This window comes from Thermobia domestica, chromosome 14, assembly GCF_964235325.1.
Source record: "Thermobia domestica chromosome 14, izTheDome1.hap1.1, whole genome shotgun sequence".
In the NCBI taxonomy this organism is placed as follows: Eukaryota; Metazoa; Arthropoda; class Insecta; order Zygentoma; family Lepismatidae; genus Thermobia; species Thermobia domestica.
Window position 1 is genome coordinate 144,013,830 of NC_137467.1, and position 27,202 is coordinate 144,041,031.

The 27,202-nt window shown below is 33.8% G+C and overlaps 1 protein-coding gene across 1 annotated transcript in view; it reads right to left on the bottom strand.

Annotated features, from left to right (window-relative positions):
- The window catches only part of LOC145670379 (N(4)-(Beta-N-acetylglucosaminyl)-L-asparaginase-like), a 65,907-nt gene that overhangs the window by 15,202 nt on the left and 23,503 nt on the right, over window positions 1–27,202 (bottom strand). Inside the window, exons 2-5 of the mRNA XM_081738989.1 lie at window positions 25,266–25,422; window positions 18,147–18,309; window positions 15,993–16,218; window positions 5,194–5,381 (exon numbers count right to left, since the gene is read on the bottom strand). Coding sequence (XP_081595115.1) covers window positions 5,194–5,381; window positions 15,993–16,218; window positions 18,147–18,309; window positions 25,266–25,404 — 716 coding nt within the window. The 5' untranslated portion in view covers window positions 25,405–25,422. The remainder of the gene's footprint in view (window positions 1–5,193; window positions 5,382–15,992; window positions 16,219–18,146; window positions 18,310–25,265; window positions 25,423–27,202) is intronic.

Here is a 27,202-nt window from a genome sequence, read left to right on the forward strand (position 1 = left end):
TACCACGAAAGGTAATGATATTTTTAATGGTGTGTTGTCATCCTTAGAGCGATATAACTTAAGTATAAAAAATATCTCCGGTATTATTACTGATGTGGCTCCTGCAATGATTGGCAAAAATGAATGTATTATGTTATTGCTTAATGAAGCAAGTGTACATGGAAACAAACAGATGGTATCCACCATTGCATTCTGCGCCAGGAAAGGTTGATGTGACAAAGGTGTGGGTTTGAAAGATATTATGAAAGAGATTAAAATTGTGAACTTCATAGGATTCCGAGGATTGAACCATAGACAGCTGCAAGCCCTTCTTAGTGATATGGAGGCAGAATACGGTAATGTGATCAACTTTACAGAAATTCTAGGCGTAGTGTAGATAAAATGCTTTAAAAAGTTTTTGACCTTAAGGATGAGATAAGCGAATTCATGGCTAGTAAAGATGACTAAATTGAACAGTTCAATAATCCGGAGTGGATGACTGATTTTGCTTATCTCACGGACATTACAATGCACATCAACGATCTGAATATCAAACTCCAAGGGAAAAACAATTTGGTAACTCATTTCTATGGCCATATGAAAGCTTTTGAATCCAAACTATGCTTGTGAGAGAATCAGCTTAGAAATGATGAACTCAATCATTTTCCAGCCTGTTGCAGACGGTTCAAACAGTAGCGTCATCTTAGATTATGCCATGAGGCAAAATTGTCCAACAACACAAGACTTCCATGTTCGTTTTATTAGTGTATTAGTATAGAATTTGTTAGAATGCATGTGCTTCTCAAACTTGTGGGGAATTATTGCATTCCGCAGATAACGCTCCTGGGTTTAAGATAATGAGAAGTAAGCTGAAACAACTTCAGCGTTAAAGTCTGAATTCGCCGCAAGATTTCTAGCTATTTCACTGTAAATGTGAAAGATGCCCAGGACACATGCAAATGGAACTTATTGAATTGTAGTGTAATAAGGAACTCAAAAGAAAACTTAATAGTGTGAACCTGATAGAGTTTTACTCTAAATATATGAAAGAAACAGAATTCTCTGTTTTATACAATGATGCTGTGTTACTGCTTAACTATGCAGTACCACTTATGTATGTAAGCATCTCTTTTCCAAAATGAAGAATGTGAAATCAAAGTTAAGGAATCGACTGATTGTCACACATTTTAAAAACTGTCTGCGAGTAGCATCATCCAATTTTAAAGCAAATATTGACATGTTAGTGAAGAAAATTCAGTCTATGTTATCATTGAAAGTGCAATGACATACGTATAGATACTGTATATATTCAGACTTTGATATTGTTCTTTCCGACGCTTATGAATATATTTATAATTAGTATTTGAACCTAATGAATAACATAAAGATTATCAGTGTCCAATATTCTGCAAAATAGTGTAACTTCTTATTAATTGTATTTATATTTAATCTGAAAAAAGGATCAGTAAATGGATCGTTTGGTTGCCAAGTACCCTAACTGCGAACAAAAAAAAAAAAAAAAAAAAAAGACTAGTGTTTTCATTCGCTTTTATAGATGAGTACCTTTTTTAAGAATTTTTTTGTAAAGAAATATTTCTAGACTCCAAATTGAAAAGTTACGTTTTTTTTTTTTTTTTGTTTTGTTTTTTGTTTTTTGTAATCATAACAGAAATATAAATTTTCATGAGATACTGAACTTCAAATTTCACTTCTGGAAAATTTCAATTTTGGAGTTACGAGCCGTACAGTGCATCCAAGCGGCCCAAATGTATGTGTACTGAATCATATTGCAATTATTATGCTATATTGCAACTTTCTCTATGGAACTGACCAGAACTGTACGGCTCGCCTGTTCCTTATGAAATGTGAGAATGTCCTACAAAAGGTTGAAGACCACTACTGTGGACGCTGGATTGGGAGAAGTGGCATGTGAAACGAAACCACTTAATCAGCCCTCACTCCATGGACTTAATCACATGACGAATTTGAAGTCTGACATGTATGCTGTGGAAATCTAGTAATTGGATGATCCTTATCACATAATTACAAATAAAGCTTATGAAAGACTGAACTGAGCTTAAATACTGGGTATAACAAGACAGCTACTGAATCCTCAATCTGTCAATAAATACTAATAACAACTTTAGCTTAATACATCGATTGCCTCTGCGGCTGAATATTCAAAATTGATGTGATAAATATTAAAATAATAATAATAATAATAATAAACACCAATTGATGATTTATTATGACCCCAGTTGCACAGCAATAAGAGGGTGCATAAGAAAAGAGAAAAACACCGTTATATGGTGAAGAAGAAAGAAAGAAGAAAGATCTTTATCAACTTTATACCTGGAAACATTTTAGCTTTTTGACAACTTTTATTTTGATGTGAATTTGTTTTATATGCTGTTCATAAACAACTCATCTAGCGCTACAACAAATATGTATTTTAACTAGGGATGGGCAAAACCGGTTTCTAGAAAAGCCGATATTTCGGTTTTTTCCAAAACCAGTTCGGTTTTTAACCGAAACCGATTTCGGTTTTTTCAACAAAAAAAACGGTTCGGTTTTCCACCGAAACCGGTTCGCTTTTCCCAAAAATCCGGTTTGGTTTTCACCGGGAACCACTTCGCCAAAATGAAGGAACCATTTCGCGAGAAAAGCACTACAATACACGAGAACCCGTCATCCATGCCATATGGCTGTCCTTGCAGGACATCAACCAAGGTACGGTGTACGATGCCTTCCACATGTGTGACAGAAGGTGATAGAGATGGGAAACAATTACATTGAGGGAATATAACAAGTATTCTTCTGTGCATAAAGCCAGCTAAGAATTATAACAACGTTGTTGTCATTACTGTTATTAAGCCCTTCTATAATCTGTATTGCATAATATAATCGACACAATAAAATACATTTACTCAATGCTTTTTACTGTAACTTTAAAATGTTTGAATTTCATGTTACATATATTGCCATCTATTAGTTGATTTTTATAATTAACTTTCCCTTGATTTCTTGAATTAGTACACTTGAATTTAACATAGGGATATCCGTATCATTATTGTGGTTTGTATGAATGAATAGTATTCCGAACTTCAAAAATTAGAACATATCATGCAGCAAAAGAAAACTCCTTACACTAAGAATAAATCTTGGATTGTACAAACATTCATCAATAACAAAGATAAAAATATGTTTATCCATAAAGTGCCTCATTGCCATGTTATGTATGGCAGTATCACATCAATCTGGTTCATATTATAGCTATAATACCTAACTATATTATGATAGAAAATGTGGAGCTCAAAAAGCAAACTTATCAAAATATTTTGAAAAAATTAAATTCAACAATTCGACCAAGATTCTACATTTGTATATATACACACGCATCAAAATATCCCAATATTAATATCGATGCAGCAATTTAATTCCAGATAGATCGACAACACTGAAATTTCAATTATCTATTTTTGAAAAAGAAGTCTTCGCCATTAGACAACATATATTAAAAAAAAACAAAAAACAAAAGACAAAAATAAATAAATAAATAAATAAAAATTAAAAAAAATTAATATAAAGTCATCATTTGTACAGACACATTAAGTGTATTATCGTCACTAAATACAACACAATGGATTAATAAAGCAACATTGAACATACTAAACATAAAATGTTCATATTTTTACACGACAAAGAATAATTATAAAGTTACTTTTCCTTTATGAAGGTGCATGTAGATATTGAATATGGTAATACTATTGATACTGCTGCCAAAAGTTCATACAATGAAGGAACTAAAAGATCAATTAAATCACCTCCTAGGAATCTTTATTGTGTCATAGAAGAGAAATCTAAATTAGAATTATCAGATTGGAGAAACAGAAATCAACTTCCAGGGAAGTTATACTGGCATATTCTTGACAACGACCAAGATAAACCTAGAAAATTCATACAAAATTAGTCCAGACGTGAAAGTTTATTCTATTACAGATTACTTTTGCGCACAGCCTTAACACCTTTAAAATTATATCAAATTAAAAAGAAAGAAACCTATCACTGTCGGTGTGACAAAGCAATTGGTACAATTAATCATCTATTTTTTTAAATGTGACCTTTTCGAGCAATTCTAATTACATAATTAAAAAAAATCACGAACCCCCCTACCCTGTCATATAAACATAGCTAGCCAGCCAGTTGCCAGTACTAGCTAAATATATACTGGCAGCTATTAATTGGAATACAATTAAACTCGATTAAATTTCTATTGGACTCTGGAATAAACTCTTTATTTATATATATATATATATATATATATATATATAAACTTCTAAAATCTTTGAAAAACTCAACAATTCAATTCAAAATCCATTATAAAACCAAAAGAAAATAAAAGCAGAAGAATATAAGATACAACTCATATATACAAATTTAATGTTTTCCCTTCATAAGTTATTTCCTCAAGGAAGTAATACTATATTTAAAAAAAAAAAAAAGTGAGAAACAGCATAAGAACTTCACATTAAGTTAGATAAAGGAAATCTGAACAAAGAATGGTAGGAAGACTGGGTGATTAAATCAAGAATAATTTACAATATCATCGATTTATATTACCTTAGGATCAAGCCTGTGTTACAATTGCTTTAATAATACTAATTTAATAATTCTCTTATTTGTGGTTTTAGCACACACAGACATTGCCTGGTGCTCTCAAAGAACACTAGCAATGGTGTGGAAGTGGAAAGCAAGAGTATCGGTATTTTGCTATATACGTTGTCAAATCAACTCGTCTAAGGCAAGTAATAAATAAAATAAATAATAATAATAAACTCGGTAAACACAACATGCTTGGCAATACTGCACCTGACAGTGAAGTGATAACTAACTGAAACAGAGTGATACTGAAGCAATCCTTTAAAATTTCCCGCTGAAACACGCCCTCGAATGCGTTAGTCAATGAAAATTAAAGAAAGAAAAAAAAAATCAAGTAGCTACCATCAGAAAATAGCATTCAAAAACATGTCCTTAACATATGATAAATTGCGTGTACGCTTAATTTTAACACGTAACTATGGAACTATATGTAAAACTAACTCATAAGTGGGTTACTTGCTTTAATTTCTAACATTTTGTTTGGACACGGGTGGACAATTTAGCCATTTTTCACTGTATTATTGATTTAGTACCAAAGAAAGAACAATACATTACCCTGGAATCTTATAATTAAGTCCATTCGTGGTGGTACCCGCTGCAACATTCTTATTTCTATCCACCACTATTATTCCAATGGTGTCATGATTAGACTCTATATCTTCAATAGACCTTCTTATTGTTCTTTTAGGATTCGGATTGGGCACATAGGGGCCACAATTGGACTTCGGGTCTGGAGTCACATTCTGTAAGAAAGAGAGAAAAATAGTACATTAAACTACGCTCCGTGACGCTACAACTCATGAAGCGTTAGACGGTACACAGTACACGAACAAGAGGTGACGCTTAATGAGCTCATCAGTTCTAATGCTATTATTTGTTCACTCTCAGTTAATGCAGTACTTTTCCAATTTGTTTCAAGAAAGCTAGTTCAAATCGAACATTTGTAATTTCACTGGGAAAGGAACTCGGGAACGTACACTAACCTTTCGAATACATATTACAGTGTAATGTGCTTATTTTACCCAATACAATGCTAAGTGGTTAAATGGGAGGTTAGGCTCTTTCTTTTGTTGGGAGATTAAGCTCGCAGTTTGAGTTCGTTTGTTACTAGCAGAAGTACTCAGCTTCGCAAGGGGAAGAATAATGCTTATGCACAATGTTTGAAAATAAAGAACAGAGTAGAATAAATAACGACAAGCAACGCTTTTGACGTTGCTATAGTCGATTACCGGGCCTGGTGAAATGCACGTTCTTAGCTATATTTGGACTTAAATATCATCAGGACTATCGCCAATCAGTTTAGCGACCCCGATAAGCAGAGCCGCATTTAGGCATGGGCCACATGGTCCGGGACCAGGGCGGCAATTAAAAAAAATATTTAAAAAACGAGAAAACTATTCAAAATACGTATTTCACCAATGACTCAATAAAATTACGTGAAAGCCATTTTTTAATGGCCATGATTACAATAATATTGTAGCAGATTAGTCGTAGCAAATGTTGTCATAAGTCAGGTGGTTTGATCAGTTGTCAATGGATGTGCTGAAAAGAGCGGCAGTAGGGAGCTCGATACTCGTACTTTCACAAATTGGCGTGTATTTATTTATTTATTTATTTATTTATTTATTTATTTATTTATTTATTTAACAAGTATCAGATACAACCTGGAGGCCATTTTACAATGGATATATAACAACAAGGAAAAGAAATAGGGAAAATCCCAATTAGGATGGCCGGCGGAACCCACGATCTTCCGAATGCGAACCCAACGCTCTACCACCAGAGCTATTTCGCTCGGTTTGAAGCAGTATGGGTTCGGAAAGAAAAGTCAGTTACATTTATTTAAATCACTGCTCTTAAAAAAAGACATTCTTGAAAGTGGTGAAACGTAGTCCCTTTCTCTACAGCCGTAGACGTGCTACGTACGAAAACAAGAGAGCGATTGAGCCGGGTGATTGTGTACGTTTTGTCTGACTGCGTGCCCCCCACACATACATTGGGAACTGCTGACCACCGGAAAAGGTTCGTTGAATTGTATTATTTTTAACTTCCTTTCTTTCCTTTTTATCATCATCAACTGCATTTTGATAAACGCATAGTATTAGTCGTAAGCTGACTCAGAGGCTTCAGAACTACGCTTCTAACTGTGGTTGTATCGGATAGGATTAGAGAAGCGTTTATTGTTATTTGTGCGAATGTATCGGCTATCGAATACTCGTTACACAGTACTCAATATTGTAAATCAGTGAAATTTTACCTTTTTTTTTTTTTTTTTTTTTAAATTGCGTGTCGGAAATATTACGATTGGTGTCGTTGGGCGCGGCAATTTCGCTAGGGCCATGGGCACAAAACATGGAAATTCGGCCCTGCCGATAACTATAGATTCCACACTAATCTCGCTCATTTTTCACACTTTTTCAATCCCCCCCCCCCCCATGCCAATAGGAAATGAACTTTAAAATAAACGGCATTGAATGTTAAAATCAGCGAGCCCGAAAACTATGCATTCTACATTGATATCGGACGTTTTCGATTATTTTATATAACACTTTCTTCCCACCATGCTTCTAGAGCAGGCACGTAGCCAAGGGGGTTCTGAACTCCCCTTCGAAACCAGAAATGAAAAATTAAGGAAGGGGTGAAGCAAAGGAAACGAGAAAAGGATGAGTCAGTGTTGAAAATAAAGGGCTACAGCAACCGTTTCGTTACTCTTTCTTTTGAGGAGCTTTGTGTGAAGGAAACGGCGGACATTTTTATCATAGTTTTTCGTCATAGCTTCTCTGCAATATCAAACATCTTATTTCAGAAACAGTTTTCTACTGCTCCTTTAACTTGTCATTTGGAAGAGACAGTAGTTGACGGAATAATAAAAATAAAAAAGTTATGTGGAAACAAACTTCTAAGATTTGATTCAACAGAGAAACGAACGCCGCTATCGTAAAATATTTTACAAGACATTATTGCATATGTACCGTACTTTTTATAATAGTTGAGGTCATAATGAAAGGAAAATTGTTATATTTGAATGAACAGAGGAAGGAACGTAGATATTGTAAAATCTTTTTCAATACTTTTTTTTAATATTCCTTTACTCTAGATTTCTTCCTAGTTTTTTTTATTAAAATACTTACTAATATATTGTCCTCATTTTATTGTCCTAAGAAACCAATATATGTTGGCAGTAAAATAGTTTAGATTGATCGAGCGAGCCCCTGGTGTGATAACCACAGTATTTCATGTCACAGACCCTTACAGTGCTTCTTTTTTTTTTTTTTCCTTCAGATTGTAACCCAGTTTCATCTTTTTAATATGAGGAGCTCCTGAGATCCTCTATTTTTGGCATAAATTTTGAACCACCTCTTCTCCTTTGAATCCCTTCCCCCTTTCTCTCTCAGGATACACATCAAAAAATTATAAATACCCTACAATCTCTTCCAGACTTACGGTACAGTTACTTAGGAGTACGGTAAGACAATGATGTGGTGTTGTATACCTGACAAACATACATACATTCATTTTTGTATATAAGATGTACAGTAGTTTGAGAATTTAGTTTTATTCACTTAACTTTTATATTTGTAACTTATTTGTAACATTTTTTTTCTAACAGTTTGAAATTTTTATGAAGACTATGCCTTGAAATGAGGAAATCCATTTTCCCTTTTATTCTTTCTCCAAATTGTCTATCTGAGACCGGAAGCATAGAGATTTATAATTATGTTACTGCCCAATTCTACGTAAGATATTGTCAAAATCATAGACCACTACTTTTAATTTTTTCAGTGGGTATTCAGGGTTCGGTATTTATATAACAAACTCGTATTTTAATTTTTTAAAACCAATTCAATATATCAGTGATTCCCAAACTCGGAAGCCCCTATCTACTGAGATAGAATGAACTGTAGAATGAAGTGCAAAGACCTCAGATTAAAATAATACAAAATATATATATATATATATATATATCACGATTACCTCAACGTTATATTGAAGAAAATCAAACTAAACACTGATATTTTGCTTCTGCAGCTCAAAAGTGTTTAGCTATATTGGCCAAAAGGAAATTATACAAAGTATTAAAAATAAAAGTGCTTATGGCACACAGAGCTGAAAAAGAGCTTGCTCTACTGATTGTTATCAAAGTTTTACGATTGTATTGGCCTGCTCCTCTCTGTAAGGCAAAGCAGGTATTAGTTAATGTTTTAATATTGAATGTTCAATGCGCAACAGTTACAAAGTAACTCCCGAATCGCTAGATCCCTTTCTGGTGAAGTATTATTATTAAAAGCTCTTTCTGAGTCGACATCCAAGTCTGGACGACTTGGAGAAATTAGATTAAAGTTTGTTTAACGGCAGAAAAGGAGATTTACCCGAGGGGACTCAACGAATTCCTGCCTATAGATTGTCATAGTTATTTTTAGCTCTGACATCAACAGTTTGCATTGTGAGCCTCTCTGCTTGGTAAAAGCACGGTGAGATGGAAAAAAGAGCCAGCCAGTCAGCTCCGGATGAGCAGACGAACAACACTGCGCGTACTATGGTACATTTGTTATGTAGTTAATTATTGTGTTTAGCGCATTAAAAGTTGTATGGTGCAACGATGAACCAATACTAAATATATAGTGCGTTGATGATAATGAAAATGTTGAAGAAAAAAAAAAAAAAAAAAAGGAGCTAAAACATTTGTTCGAAATTGTTGCTTGTAAATCGTCTTAACGACAAGGAGTAGCAGCACAATGGAGAAACTTTAAGACCACCTGAAAGAAGATAAAATGGAAAGTAAGAGAATTTATCCCCCAACCTTAAGGACATCCCCCTGAAACCGCCAAAGATTATCTCTCTTCAGCACCAAAGTGAATGAAAAGTGAAAGTGCAAAATAATAAAAATGTATGATGTAGTGAAGTTTAACCGGTAACCCGCGACTTCCTCATCTTCCGCGAATGTAATAAGAATAATTGGGCCAAGTGTAAAATTCCATTATTTAAATCAAAGTGCTAAAGTGTAATTTATTTTGTATTAGTGAAGTTTCAGTGTTATCGATTAAAATCAAGAAAACATAATTACACGTATCCTTTCATCATAATTTATCTAAATAATCACCATGATTTAAATTTGTATGTTAGAGTTTAAGATAACCTAATTTACTTTTCTTTCCAGCATAAATAACTAATGCCTATGTTACATAATAATTTTCACATTATTAAATTGTATCGGCATTGAGAATCCGATTAGAATCAGCTTTTATGTCAGTTTCAGAGAATGTTCTGACCCGAACTCTGAACCGTACTGTCCAGTGGTTATATGGTCGGCTTTGGTAGAAAGTCCGAACTGCTATTGATGTCTAAAAGAGACGTCCAAAACATAGAGGATCGAATCCCGAACTGTTATAAATCCCAAAGCCCTCCTAGGGAACTGCAACACGAACCCAAGACACTCATAAAATGTCTTCCTGAATAGGGACGTACAAGGATCGAACTCTGATACACTCATAAAATGTCTTCCCGAACAGGGATGTACAAGGATCGAACCCTGATACACTCATAAAATGGCTAACCCGAATCAGGGACATACAGGAATTGAACCCTAGTAACTCATACTACATGGTTGTTATATTAAATTTTAATTACAGTAAGCGGAAATTTTACAAGAGTACGCGTATTAGTCTTAGTGATAAGCATATCTTAGCGAATAAGAATACAATTTACAGCTACAACCACACTATAGTACGACTATAATTTACAGCTAAATCTACAAGCTACTTCTACATCTATATATATGCATGCTTATAATAATATTCGTAATTTTGTTAATGTTTCCAAATGTTTTCCTGCATTCTTAACGTGTTGGTTATACTTTGCAGGCACACATGAATACGAGAGTTCTTCAACGCAAGCGAATGATAACCATATCTTATCGAAGTGAGTACAAAATACGTTCAAATACATCTGAACAACTATTGGTTATGATTACTACAAGATTGACTATTCTTAATATGATTTGTTTCATTGAATTTCTGTGTCGAGCTGGAGGTGTTGTTTTGTGACCTAGGGAGGTAAATTCTTTCCTAGCCTGTAGCTAACTTGCTTATAAAATGTATATTTGTTCGTATGTAGTGTAATTAAATTTATTATGTTCATTGGTAAAGCTCATATTAAATTACTTTTTCTTTCCATTTTTTTTTCACGGCATGAAAGTTAATTTATGCCGTGAAATTAACCACCACCACCTATAATCACCACTTATAGTCAAAATGTAGTCAAGATACGAATTCACACCATGTTTATCTGTCCCATAGATATATGTGTAAACAAATTGAAATATTGTCATGAGTGCTTTAAAAGCTTCCAAGAAACCCGTTTGGCTTATATGTTTTTTTTTTTTTTTACTCAACTTTACAGATAAGCTAAGAGATTTCCTTGGAAGATTTTTTGGAGATAAAAGTAACAGTTGTTTCCTTCGTAAGCGACTACTCATAGGACAAATGCATGTTTGGCAACTTGTTTAATATTATATGTACGCAACATGATTACGTTACAGGTTTTCCAATGGCACATGTAACCGTCGTTTTCTTCTGAAGCGAATACGCTTGTGCAGGTTTGATCCCACATTCACTTTTCTTCAGTTTAAGAAATCAAGAAGGTAAATATTTTCGTCTGAGTATATTGTATCAAGGATTCATCCATTCCATTTGTATATATTTTTCCATCATCTCGTAGTTGAAGGCAACTACGCAATGGGACTGATTAATAGCTTTAGTTTTTCATTTGCACTGAAGATTGTAGAGCAGTTTTTAATTATATAATATGCGTCCAGTAGTCTTACTTACCTTTGTCAGAGGATTGAAATATTTCATTGCAAAACCGCTGACAAAGGCAATGGAGACTGCTGAAACCGTTCGAAAAAATTCCATTAGGATGGAATGAGTGAAGTTTAAAATACGTATTATTATAAAACTGGTTGTTATCCCCAAGTCTGTAACCATGTGTACGCTATAGATCGAAGTATCCTTAATTAAAAGCTTTAATTGTTTACATTTGACACATTTATTTTATTTTCTATTTATTTATTTTGTTTTATTTTATTTTATTTTTTTGAGTTTCTCCACCAATCACCCCAGACTTCATACCATATATTTTTAATAGAGTTCGTAATACACAACAATCCCATAGGTAGCGACACCTATTAGTGTCACGCAGGCAAGTGATAGCACATTAGCGACATCTACCAGCGTGACTGTTTACTATTAGAAATTACCTTGACGCACTAAGGTATTTGCCATTCATTGTAAGGATTCTCATTGTGCCCTCTTATCTTTCTACAACTAATATTATAAAGGTTGTGTAAAATTTCAGGATAGTGTGATGCACAAATTTACATATTTATCTTTTATAATTAGGATTATCAACATGTGTTAATTTCTGTCGTTAAACAATTAATTTTGATTTTTGTCTATTGTATAATCAGATATTTTAGACTTTATGCAGATTATGCAGTATGATATTTTGTCATTACATTGTAGCGTACGTATTGCGTATACAACTATAATATTAAACTAAGAGCAGTACAAAACTATCGATACAACCGAATCTGATATCTTTTTCTCCTTACATATACAGCAGATGCGATAAGTCACAGCTTGAGCTTAATCTATTAGTAGCAATAATAATACTAATAGTTCTTTTATTTATTATGGTTGTCAGAGTTAATAATGCTAAGCGTTGAACTAATAATGGAAGCATTGCAAAAGATATAGCCACTATGGTTTCGTTAAATGAAACGCAGGAAACTTAACAGCTGACTTAAGTAGGGTTGCCAGATGGCCGTATTTAGTACAAACAGTTTGTATTTTAAGACTTGTGTCCGTATCGTACTCAGGGCCGGTTCTTGACATTTCTTAAGCGTAAGCAAACAATATTTAGGCGCCCCCCACTTAAATTATAATACAAGACTAGCAAGTTATAATGGACAAAAATTCTTCAAATAATTGTTACAATTGCAAATTTCTTCAATATTTGTAGTCTTTCTATGAATATTAACGAAAAATGGGGAAATTGTAACTAATTGACTGTAGATGAAAACTGAACAAAGTTCCAATTTTAACAATGAATTGCATCATTTATCATATAAGCACAAAACACAACTAAGCTGTATTTTGACAAATACAATTGAAACATAAAAGTCGAAACAGAATAAAACTAATTAGCTTCAAGTCTAACATTAACATGGGTTTGATTTTGACAAAGAGGTATGTTTTTATTCTTCATTAAAACCATATTTACATAGTATTTCCTAGTGATACGATTATGATAATTCGTTTGATTTCTCGTTTTCTTTGTTACTAAAAAAATTTATGTTATAAATACACTTTTCTGACTTTCAATTTGGCAAAATCTCTTACCGCATCCGTATCCATTTCATTGAGTGTCATTTTAAGCTACCTTCAAAGCTAGTTCATTTGCATTCCTACTACTTGCATTCCTTAACACAAGTAACTAATAATCAAAACTCTACTTTGCATTACCGACATAATCGTGGGACGTAAAACAAAGATTTCATGCATTTCTACTTTGAATTAGGATTATTACCAAATGTTTAAAAATATCGCTTCATCTAAATATAATACGAGAGAATGGATTGACAACATGGTTACACTGTTATAATACAACGACCATATGTATACACTGCTGTGATTGACAGTGTGAGTTCTGAAAAAAAAAAAAGTATTACTTATAATTTTAATGACCTTTTGATTAAAGTTTCCCTTTCGAGTTATATACGCATATACTGCGTGAAAACTAATTGTATTCAAACAAATTTTGAAATACATTAAATTTAACTCAGATCCGTAACAAAGGCCGTATTCATTTCGCTTTAATTTAACAATTAAATAACTGCAATCAAGTAAAATAAATTTAGTTTCAAAAGTTTGTCGACTTGAATATGCTTCGTTAACAGTAACTGATATTAACAATTCCTCCATTTCAACATTTGTATGATTATCATTTTCGAAATTTTGACAGAAGGCAAAAGAAACTTTTTTTTTTTAGAGCCTCCGCTTGCCTTTCATTTTTTTTTTACAAGTTTCGTAACTTTCTTTTCCAATAAAATAATCACTTGTTTTTTATCGTTGGTCATTATTATTACATGAAAAACAAAGTACTATTGAAAAATGAAAACATATCATTATAAATAATAATAAAAAACAAATGACAGGATAGAAACGAAAATGTTGACGAGTGACAAATGGACTAATAGACATTAACAAAGGGAACATTAAGCAGTGGACAGCGTTTGTGAACCATTGATATTAGGAACTTAACTTAAAATTCCCCCTCAGAAATGACCTAAAATTCCATTTGTACCGCCTGTCTTTTCTTAGTATTTGCCTCCCTCCCTGGACCAATGGACAACAAGAGCCTAGTCGTTTGAATTTCGCTTATGTGCATTTCATTTACGCTGACCTTTCTCAATCCTTAACTGTGATCATTGAACCGAAGCACTGTGCAGGGACACTGTTTATGACAAAGAGGAGCGCCCTTGAAGACGTTTCTTTTTACTGTGATAATGCCACCCAATCCATAAGCAACACATGCAGTTGACTTCCTTTTGCTTGTTGATCCATTCCCATTTCAAATACATATTTGGCAATGATATTCCCTAGCAAGGTCCGCAAAGGTTGTTGGGAAAGGAATGAAGAGTTTGTTATATTTATATTTTGTGCATATGGGGGAGTGTGGAAGGAATGCCACTGTTTTTAGTCGTACTGCCACAGTGCTTAATATAACATACTGAAAAGCTAAATTTTCCTACATTTTTTCTCATATTCGTAAAATCTCCCTTCTTCCCTCTTTAAAAAGCTTTCCTACATCTCCCTGTGCCACGGGAAACTTTCCTCAAACTAGCATTACTTGTGAGTGTTGCATTGGTGCCAACTAAATACGAGTTCATTTCAATTGTAAAGGGGTGTTTTACAACCAACCACGCAAAGATTCGACTTTATGCATTTTGATGTATTTTATCTGTATTTCAGTCTGTACAACATTTATTTGAACCCATTAGAAAAAAAATTCTTTTCATCATAACATTTTCTCTAATAAATATTCACATTTGAAACAAAATTCATTTTCCAGTTTGGTGCTCTTTTCATCTGGCGTCTCCTGCAAACGCGTAGCTCGCAGGATTCAAGATCCGACCCTGATCGCACTCTTAGAAAAGTAATAAAATGTTCGTATTTTTGTTTTGGGTTCGGAAAATATATTAATTAGTTACCATTACCAATATACTGACCACATGCTCACCAAAGAACATTTGGGAGTATTGTACTCTAAATAAATGCAAAAGATGAGGAAGCAGACTATAGTCTGTCAAAAAGCCGCAGCGGCCTGTGCAGCAAGTTTACGAACGATGCAGGGAATTGTGAGCGAGGAGAAAAAGTTTCTTAGTGAAACTGGAAATGTTGGTGTTATTATTTCCAATCCCAGGTAAGAAACCTCACCTTGAAAAATCAAACACAGATATAGACTTGGGGCCCCTTAGCTCCCATGAATGTTCCACTGCTTAACACATCTGAAAACAACATGAAATGAAATTTTAGGTCTCACGATTATGTCGGGTAGGTTAAACGAGACGGTGATGATGAGAAATGAAAGAAATGGTGGAATAAAGAAAGTGGGAGGAAACGGGAGAACCTCGAGGAAACCCACGCACACGATGTTTGTCCACCATGTGATTTCCGGTTTATAACAAGCGTTTTGATTATTGCTGCTTATCGCTTGTGAAGTCCAGTGAAATCATACCACGCTTAGATTTCACACTAGCCTTCATTTACAATTATATTTCTATTGAAGTTTTTGTTGTATATGTATTTTTCTTGTATTTCATATGCAGTTTCACTACCTTTTTTATTCCAATTGCTTTTTATAATGATTCTTTGTTTGTTTAAAATTTTAATATTCTTTAATGTATTTGACAATGAGTACGGAAATGTTTATCAAAATAAGAATTTCAAAATCTTAAAAAAAAAAAAAAAAAAATCCATTCTTGATCTTAGCTACTTTATCACGCATTCAAATCCCGTTTCAAGTCCTACGTACAAGAATAAGTCAAGTAAGCTTGATGAAGAAATACTATACTGCATAGGCAGAAGAAAATTGATGTTTCAACCAACGTTCGCAACTTCAGAGCAGTGAAAACAGTAAATTTTCTGTAGTGTTTTTCGGAACACAGATTTTGCCTGTCATTACAAGAGTAAACTTTATCGATACCGTATATCCTGAAAGGAAAGGAAAAAAAAAAAATAAATAAAACTTCCTTGTTACTTTGGTAATAACTAACTTAAATAAGCAATCCTTACCGTCCAAAAATTTGGCTGACAATTTTTCTTTAACCAATTTTGCCAAAGTGTTTGGGAAGAGTTGGTACGTAATATTTCTTCTTTGAATCCCATCATTAATGCAAAATGAGTTGCTTTTTCTCCTACAAGTAGAGAATGGGCAGTGTTTTCTAACACATGGCGAGCCACAGAAATTGCATTTTTTACACGACGTAAGGCAGCTACGCTTCCTACGTTTAACGTTGCTCTGAAATATGTACAAAAGAAAAATATACTCACAAATACAGCTTATAGTAGCTATAGTGAAAGTTTTCTAATTCTGAAAACTCTGATACAGTAAGATTCGCTACAGTTAGGTATGAGAGAGATACATCTCTTCGGAAATTTTACTGGAAGTTACACTTAACACAAATGTTACAGCCTTGACTCTTTCCTATCTATGTATATAACTGGCTATTTTATTTTATTTTTTCACCTATAAATTTGTTTTACAAGTACACACAAGAATTTTAGGAATAATCGCAAAAAATGGATCAAAAGATTGCGATCTTGGCCAAGAATTTTAGGAATGATAAAGAAAAAAATAAAAGAATCGAAAGATTGCAATCTTGGCCAAGAATTAGTTTTTGAATCAAGGGTCACAAAATTTTTGAACGGCCCCTAAATCGAGTTTTCGCCCTTTTTACGGAATAAGCGCATCATACTGTGTTAAGTGATAGTTTGGGTTTGGCTACACTCTTTATGTAGTTCTCTAGATATAAGGCGTACACGAAAATTTTTGACTGAAATATATTGCATCTTTTGATAATTTTGAAATAAGAGTTCTGTGGAAGTTGACATTAAAAATAACAAAATGTTAGAAATGGCTGTAATGTGAGTAAAGTTTAACGAACTTAATCGTACTGAATCTAAGATAAAAACTAATATATGTTACTGAGGTAGATGCGTGTTGTTCTGTAAAACTTCCGGGAGTCTTTATGAATCCAACGTTAAATTGGAATGTACATACTGGAAACTTACGTAGAAACTATTTAGAGTATTAATTGTAATTCGAAAAGTGAGAGCAGCAGTTACGAAACACTGCTTTTATAGCATATTCTCATTCACATCATGAGGTAATTCGTCTGGTGCTCAAACTGTCTTCAAATGGCAGAAAAAAGCTATAAGAATGATAAAAGGATTGTCTGATGGTGTATCATGCAGGCCATTTTTAAGATGCAGATCTGGCAGTCCCCTCTTTGTATATTTTAGAGCTATGCATATTGAAGAAAATCAGGATATTATTGGTTACCGCAATTATATTCATTGATACAATAGAAGGTTGATATAATACTACTCATAGTGGGCTAAGTACAGCACAAAGAAGCTACAAATATACTGACATGAAGGTAAATAATATATTGCCGGTATTTCCTTGAATGATGTGTCATAACGATCCTTTCTTGTAAATAATTCTATTTAATGAATTTGACGAAAAATGCAGATTGTAGCAAATAATCTAATTTCTGAATATAATTTCGCAAACGTTGACGCTCTCTATTGCAACATACATGTATATTGTTTAATAACAATAAAAATATTCCTTTCCGTATAATTATGCATCCTGTTTGTCTTAATGTTGACACAGAAACTTAGGGCAGCTGGCAAGGGCGCCGATTTCTCTGTAACTCTGGGAAGCCCGCTCATAAAAAAAATTACATATAACAAGAAAAATTCATATAAAAATACATATTCATAAAAATACAGGGGGCCCACATGAGCTTTGGGGGGCCCGCCCTGCCAGGATCGGCGCCCTTGGCAGCTGTGGGCTACTTGAATTAAGAAGGAACTCATGCCTCGACAGTCAGAATAACGGAAATAGGAACCGATGTACTGACCATACACACTACTTACACAACTAAAAGTTGTGTGGCAGGCAATAACCCTTCATGTACTGTAACGCCAGAGACTTTGTTTTTGTTTAGTTTATAAATTGTATTGGACGATTTTTTCTGTTGTTTTAGCGAGACATTACACTAAATTGTAGAAATTTCTATAAGAGTACATGGCGTAAATGTACGAACGCATTGTGGACTTTTTAAATTGTTGCAATAACCCAGTATCTATACAATGAACTAAGAGAAAAATAAACTTTCTATATAAAGAAAAGAGGGATTGAAAATATTTGTCCAATACCCATCCATAATCATGGCATCGAGAGTCGTTTCGCCTTCTTCGTCCGGCCTTCCTCCAAATCCGATCGTATAACGACAGAATTCAGGTGTATTTTCACAAACATTGCCTCCTTTCTCCAAAGCATCAACAGCTGTCAATTTCTTGTCATATACTGCTTCCCAAGCTTAAAAAAATAAATAAAATATCATAATACGTATATCGGAGATACTCTATAATGTTAATATGGAAGCAATATCAAGCACTATAATATGTATTTTTTATTTAAAAAAAAAAATTATATTATAATTCCTAATAAGTAAAATCCTGTATACTGGAAAATATTAAACGTGCGAAAATATAACACACACCTCAAAGTTATAAAATATATTTTGTTTTTAAAAACAAAGCATTCGTAGATACAAAGCATATCTAAAATATCAGCTGTCACTTTTAGAAAAAAAAGTCTCTTTGGAAAAGAAAATGAAATCTTTAAGTTTTACGTCCCACATTTATGCCGGTTAGGCTAAAGGAGACGGTGATGATGAGAGATGAGTGAAATGATGGAATGAAGAAAGTGAGAGGAAACAGGAGAACCCCGAGAAAATCCACGAGCACGGTGTTTGTCCACCACAAAGTCCACATGGCGCGAGCTGGAATCGAACCAGGGACCCCAAGCACTGGAGGTGAACGCTCTATCACTGAGCCACGCGCCCCCCTTAAAGTCTCTGGAAAAATGGAATACATTATATATATGCGGAAAATACTGCAATATAAATTACAAAAATGCATTTCTTCTAATCGGCTGCTGGTGTCATAGTTTTCGATTAAGTCCTATATTTTAAATTTTTCCTTTGAAGAAAAGGGAAGGGAGGAAGAATTAATACAAAAAAATACTGTAGCCCTCCCCGCTGGTCTAGTGGCTAGCGCGTGTGTCTTTGGTAGACGTGATCCCGGGTTCGATTCCCACTGGGAGAGTACAAAAATTTAGTTTCGCTATCATTCACTTTCATCAATGTCCGTCCTCTTTAGCCTAAAGAGCAAGATAGACACGTTAAACTAAAATATTTCATTTTATATTCAAGAAAGAAATGTATATAATTCAATGAACAATAGAGAAAAACAATAACAGCGCATACTAAGTCTTATTTACAAAATAAAATTATTTTTCACATTCGGTTACCAAAAAGTTCTTTATTTTGTAAATAAGACTCAATATATACTATTGAAATGGAAGAACATATTTCTCACATTTGTAAATATATATATATATATATATATATATATATATATATATATATATATATATATATATATATCATTCCTGACACCAAGATAAGACAAAAAATATAGACCAACCTGGATGTACAAATGGTTTCTTTCGGAGTTATAGGCTGCCGAAAACATGAAAAAATGAACTTTAAAAGTCCATAGCTCCGAAACTATGCGACCTACCGTAGTAGGGTCAAGTCTTTACTTAGGAACTAATATTTGTTCTGCCCAAAAATACATGTTTCAGAATCCTAAGGTACTCACGCAACAATTTTTTAGAGGGACTTTGGCTACAGGCATGTAATTAGAAATACTCACCAAGTACCTTTATAAAAATTGTTGCAGAAATACTGCATGCAGCATTCTGAAACTTGGATATTTGGATAGGGTACATACTAGTTCCTAAGTGAAGTCTTGACCCGACTACGGTAGGTTCTACAGTTTTGGAGCTATGAATCTTTAAAAGTTCATTTTTTTTTTTTTTTCATGTTTTCGGCAGCCTATAACTCCGGAAGGAAATATTTGCGCATCCAGGTTTTGTCTTATCTTGGTGTCAGGAATCACCTCCCAAACTTTGTCGGTTGTTGTTTTGATATTAGGGATGGCCAAAATTTTCCGGAATCCGGATTCCGGAAATTTTGTTTTCCGGAATCGGAAAATTTACTTTCCGGAATTCGGAAAAATTCCGGATTTCGGAAAAATTCCGGAATTCAGAAAAATTCCGACATTCGGAAAAAAATCGGAATTTTTCCGATTTTACTTTCCGGATTCCGCAAAGTAAAAATTCTGGAATTTGCCATCACTAGCTAGTAGCTGTTAAAAGAAAAACACAATAATGAATATATATACTATATTAGTTTCTTGTAGTTGGATATGTCTTTATCACTTATGTAGACAATTGCTACTGCAGTTATTTACTGCTTTATAAAGAAGGTCTTATTTTCACACACAAAAAAGTCGCCGGTATGTCTCAAACATTATCGCGTTCCCACCTGCAGCTGCTCCAAAGCACTGCAAACTACTTTTTAACTAGACGAAAGGCAGTGAAGGAAAAGAAATCTCAACAAATATTCTAATAACATTCGCTTATTGTCAACATACCTATGTACAGTAAATACAAATTTATAATTTTTGACTTTACGAAGTATACAATGTAATTGTTCAATAATTAACATAAGCAGGCATTCATTAATTTATATTAATATAATAATTAATAAAACTAATAAGCGGGTGATTGATGACTCAATGGTAGAGTTTTCATCTATGGTATTCTAACCCAGGACATGTGGTTTTCGATGGCTAATTTTGTGTTCGAAAATTTTCCCGGTGGTACTCTTGGTTCCCTTTCTTATATTTGTTCCATCATCACTCATTAACGAATTTAGTTTATCAAAACTCTATAGCCATATATTCATTCTGTCCGTCAGTGAAACAAACAGTCTCAAGAACTATCTGATGGATTACCATCAATTTTGGCCATAATGTACAGAGTCAATAGTTAAGAATCGAGTTCCCTGATGAATGTAATATTCAAACCGGAAGCGGTACAAATCAACCATTTCCGGTTTTAACGTTAATCATTATATAGTAAATATGGTAATAGATGGCGAGAAGCGGTTTCCAGTAATCGACATATATAACATTCATGTAGATAGAATGTTACCCAATTTGTGCATCAGCTGAAAATAATAAGCTTAGGTATTTAGAGAGCATTTTCCGCTTTAGAAAATGTGTGCTTGGTAAAGAATGTAGAGAATTAGCTGAGTCAGGCACGTAGCTAGAGTATGGTAATAGGAAGGGGGTAGGGGGGTCTGTCACGAAATACTGTGGTTATTTACCACAGAGGTTCAATCATTCTAAACTATTTTATTGGCAACATATATTGGTTCGTTTAGCCAAGATTTCTAATGTGGGGATGATATGGAATACTGTGGTTACACACCATGGGCTCGATCAATCTAAATATTTTACTGACAACATACCCACATTGATTGGTTAGGACAATAAAATGAGGATATGTTAGTAAGTATTTTAATAAGAAGCTATGAAGAAATCTCGAGTAAAAGAATATAAAAAAGTATTGAAAAAGATATAGTCTTCCGAGGTCATTCGAACGGTGTCGAGAATTTTGCGCCTGGGAAATTTGCGCCCTACCTCAAGAACAGGGAAAATTGCGCCTGCGGTGTACCTCCACCGGGAAGTTTGAGCCCTGCGAAATAAAAGAACCTATTCGAGCTTACGCATTTGCTCGGAGGGGCTGACATTACAGCATAAACAATCCTCCCCCACAACCATGCCATTTGTGATTTATTTTCATTGTGGCTATATAAGGGGAGAATAAACTTCAATATAAGCTAAAAGAACACAACGGATCAACGCAATCACTGCTTCTTCCAGAGATGATTTTGGGGGAACACTGGCCTCCCCAGAGCTCTCAGAGTGCCCCCTCGGAGGAGACCAAAATATAATATAATAATAAATAGAATAGTACTAGCAGTGACCCCCGGAACATTTTTTCTGAAAGAACGACTGAACGCAATTGTGTGTTTGAAGTGTAATTCCAGCAAGTAAACATACTGTACATAGTTTTCTTGATAATATTACTGACCTGATTTTACATTCACTTTACATTTTCTTTTCTATATTTTGTGTCCTGAAAAGCCAAACAACTCGCAAGGATTGTGAACAGAGATATCTGGGTAGAGCCAAACAGCCTTTTGTAGATTAAATTATACTCTTTGATTATATTAATAAATAATTATATATCAGTCATTTATACTTTTATTGTAAATTTTGTAGTATAATGAAAAATTGTATTTGTATGGATTGCCCTTTAGTGAACTCAAATTGTATTTTTTTCATTTGTTCGGAATATTATAACGGATGGAGTAACTCACTGAGACGATGAGAGGCAAGCCTAGTTCAAGTGTGAGTGCAAGTTACTTTACATAATACAAAAATAAGTTGAATTGTAGGGCGCTAACATCCCAGTGCAAATATATAGCCGGCGCATTTTCCCCTCTTTTTGGGGTAGGGCGCAAACATCCAGTACAAATATATTGCGAGCGCATTTTCCCCTATTTTTGTGGTAGGGCGCAAAATTCTCTCATTCAAGGAAAATATATTGTCCTTGAAGTTGACAAGCCACTTATGTCAGACCCCAATTTCGACTTTAAACGTCGCTAGTGCTACGTTAGTGTTCGATAGTGACGCAAATCGTTAGTACTCCACAGATAACGTGTGCTTTTTAAATAATGGATATAAGTCTTTTAACTGCATGCCAACACGCCCACTTCTAACATGTAAGAATCATCTCAAAAATGAGGATAACCGTTAGAGCAAGTAAGTGCTCATTAGTGCCATTAACATTAACGTTAATGCCTCCATTGTACGGCCCTTTGAGTAATAATAACATCACGCTCTTTGCTAGAGTCTCAATGCGTCCCTATAGTCTCGCGAACATAATGCGCAATGTTGGTGTCCCCTGACGTGCCCATGTTAGTTACTTTTTTTTTTTTTTGCAACTATTGTTTATTGTTTGTTGCTAGTCTGCAGAGTAGTCCTTACATTAATATGCCATTGTCCTTGATAATCATTGCGTATTTACAAGCAATTTGTTATTACTGTTAGAAGATATCAAAAAACAACAGATAAAATCTACTACTTAACGGTTCATATTTTTCTTTTACAGTACATAAACGATTAATTATAATAATAATAATAATAATAATAATAATAATAATATAAGGCTATTCCAGCATAAAAGTTATCAACTGCATCACACTGGCAACAAGCGACGCATATTTTAACTTCATAAAAATTCGTTTCTCACGATTTTCTGGAAAACTACGTATGATAACATCTTCATTATGTGAAGTTGTTTACCTCAGTATGATATATGTCTTACCTCTGGACAATATCACAGTAAAACAAAAATTAAATATTAGGAGTACATCGTACTTTTGGACTACATCTCATTAACCATGGGAAGATTGAGTAGTGTATACTTTAGGATGTAAGTTTCAGTTTAACTTGCATCATACATTCTTAGGATTACAAAAAGGAAATTTGTTCGTTTGCATTTGAACAAAATTATTAGAATTAGAAAAAGAAAAAAATATTTTTTCCGAATTCCGGAATTTTTCCGAAATCCGGATTTTTCCGAATTCCGGAATTTTCCCATTTTACTTTCCGGATTCCGGAAAGTAAAAATTCCGGAATTGGCCATCCCTAATATATATATATATATATATATATATATATATATATATATATATATATATATATATATATATACACAGAACTTTTTCAAGGAAGTGACACACTATTTCAAGGAAGTTTTGTTTAAAGGTGAATTTATAAATAGAAAAAAAGCAGGGAGAGGAAAATTGCTTACTAAGGACCCAGAGATGGCTGAAATGATCTAAGAAATCATCATTTTTGGACAGGATCAATGTTTGATTTCTTTTCAAGAGAAATGTTTGTTTATTATGTCTTGTCTTTGGACATAACCAAAAATTGAAGTTTACGAGTTAATTATGATCTTGAGTTACTGTGTATCTCATTAAATATGCTAGGTAATTCTGTAGACAAGCGTCGTTAATTAGAATTTAATAATTTCAGAGCCATCAAGTATAACGTACTCATAGTGAAACTCTTGTTAACAACAGGTTTAAAGTATTAACTTAAATGACAACTAGAAGACATTTATTTTATACTCTCAACATGTATCATGCAATGTGACAATTTTCTGCGAGCACACAGATAGTTGACAAAACATATCCTGTCTTCTAAATCGATTACGAAACACAAATTCGTGAAGATAAATTGAAATAACATTTTACTTGTAATTACAGTCGAATTTTTCTTTCTACGCACATCAATAAATTTCAACATTGTTCGTACGAATAGATGCATTATTTCGACTAACAAAATTTTCTTGATGAATAATACATCATGAAGGTAAATAACTATCTTGGATTTGCGCAATGTTGTTGTAAGTAGGCCATCCATCAGAAATTACATGACTTCCTACAAGTATACAACATAAAATTCCAGTCTTCCTTCTTCTGTCTAGAATTTTGACAAGAAAACATTTTCCAGTCTCTTTATCATTTCTTTCAAAAACCCAGTGATGTTCTCGCAATAATACCATGTGATATTTTCTGTTGAAGAACTTAATTTTATTATTTTGACTATAACGGAATGCCACTTGCAGTTACGATTTCCGTTGACAACATGAGTTTGATTACTGGGAAGTTTCAATATTTGGCGACCCTCAAATTGCTAGATTTTAATTGACGAGGCTTCTCTACAGAATTACCGAACAGTTTGATGAGAGTATAGTTGAGTAGCAGTTTTATCTTAATAGATGGGGTGGTTATCATACAACATCAATTTTTAGGTTTACAAAAAAAAAAAAAAAAAAAAAAAAAAAAAAAAAAATCTTTAAAACTACACATAAGGATTTACACTCACTAATATAATTTTGTTCTGCTCGATGAGATCTTAGATTGGTATATGCCTCATCTTTAGAGAATTCGTTCTTCGTTTAGTAGAATTTTGTGGTAATTCAATAAATTCTAAACGAAGTCTTCCTTTCAGTTTAACGTCCCACTATTATGCCCTTTAGGCTAAGGGAGGCGGATGATTAAGGCAAGTGAATGATGATAGCAAAATGAGGGAATGAAATTGTGGGAGGAATCGACGCACCAGAGGTAAGAGCTCTATCATACTCAGCCACCGTGCCCGCAATATTAAAAGAAATAAGTACCCAATTGAACGGAGTGGGCTCAAAACATAAATGTTAAACTTAGTTGCGTATACTTAGTATATATATATATATATACATACATTACATAATTTACTTACCTGTTTCTGCTGGTTTTGTATAATCCCATGTTGCAATGACTAAAGGTATTGGTGATTTGTCGCCTACAGTTATGTCCGCTACCATGCAAAATAATCCCACACCAACAAAAAATAAAGACAAAGACGGTGTAGGGTCCATTTCCTTGCTGTTTTCACTCTGTAAATTGTCAAACGAATAACAAATAGTGTTAATATACATCCTGTTATTTCTCTTCTATTTGTGTTTGTGTTCGGAAGATAAGATTAAAAACTTATGAATTCCTGTATTTACATAACTGTCTATACCAGTTAATACTGTTTGAACAATATGCCTGTTACCGAAAAGACACACAAATGAAATAATAGCATATGTCCACCATTTTCTCTAGTATATTTCAAGGTTATGTTTGTCATTCCAATATTACATTATAGGATTACTGTATTTTGGCATTGGCAAAGCGTATTATGGTGATAAATCTTATTATTTACATTGAGGAATTCAAAAGCAATGTAGTGATCAAACACAATATCAATGCGTGTTCAAGAACAAAAATCCCAGGAAACCAAACACAGAAAATATTTCCTATTTTATTTTGTATACACATAAATCATAGGAGAATTACGGAACGGTATGTAGTTTCTTTGGTAATTAAAAGAAACATACTTATTGTGCAACCACTAGTTTACTCTGAATCACGACAATTATAGAGTTTCTAAAGCTTCAAAAGCTGCGATTATTAAACCGTTGTAGAAAAAAGACGTTTTAGATTAAAAATAGGCTACTATCATTATTTTTCATGGTTATTATTCTTCTATGAAATAGTTATCCACCCAAAACAGTCAGTTGTTTAAGACTTAACTGTAAGATTTCTTTAATCCGGAGTATGATTATAAATGACAGCTATATTTGAAGCGTCCATATTGCATCATCGGTGTTCTACTTTTATTAGCATTTACATCTGGAGACTTTGCAGACAATTGAGTTTTTTTTTTTTTCTCCGGAAAGTTCGTCATACAATTTACAAAAGTTTAATCGCTATAAATTCTCCAATTATCGTCCTAATATATTGGGATATTTGGTCCCTCGTTAGATAAAATAAAAGGCACTACGTAGTCGTCCACCAGCTCAGTGCTACCTTTCTATATAAAACGTTATTTGGTTGGTGCGATTGAACTATTCGAAAAATGATGATACTTTCAAATGACAAAAGAAAGGAAAGAAAAAGACTTGTTAGTCAAAGTTGTCTCCGGCTGCAACCGCTCACTTTTGTCATCGTTCAGTCAATGATCAAAAAAAGTGTGGTTTGGAATGAAAAAAAAAAAAAAAAAAAAAACTCTCACGGCACAGTCCGGTCATCAAGGAAGTTCGTTCTTGCCAAGAAGCGATCGAAATGCCGGAGGATATTGTTATGATTGGACATAATTCAGAAGAATACGATGATGAAGGGATTCATACTGCAGCTCACGTAGAGTCGAGATCGTCCTTTGCGTGGCATGGCGCTGTGGATTGACATTATGAGTGTGTGTGTGTGGGGGGGGGATACATCATGTCTGTTGACCATTATTGGATGCTTGCAGACAATGCTATAAAGATGCGTAGTGATGATTTCACCTCGTTGAAGAGAGCCATTATGGATACCTTCACCATAGACTATATACCAGCAAAACATTTCTAGATGGAAAGGTGGTTTAGGAAAATGTGCTGACCATTGATCAGGAACCAACCGGTGTTCTGGCCATTTACGATTGCCGAGTGTATGTCTAATTTATCTTCAATTGCACGAACACTTTCTGAGGATCTGCTTCTACGATATTTCTGAGGAGCTCATTAAGTTCGTCGGTGGCTGCTAGTCTCATTTTTCCAATATTAGATCACAAGCATGAAATTTCACTAACCAACGGCGTCGTTCGCCACTCCTAGTGCAAATACACTGCTGATCTTTTAAATTTATTTATTT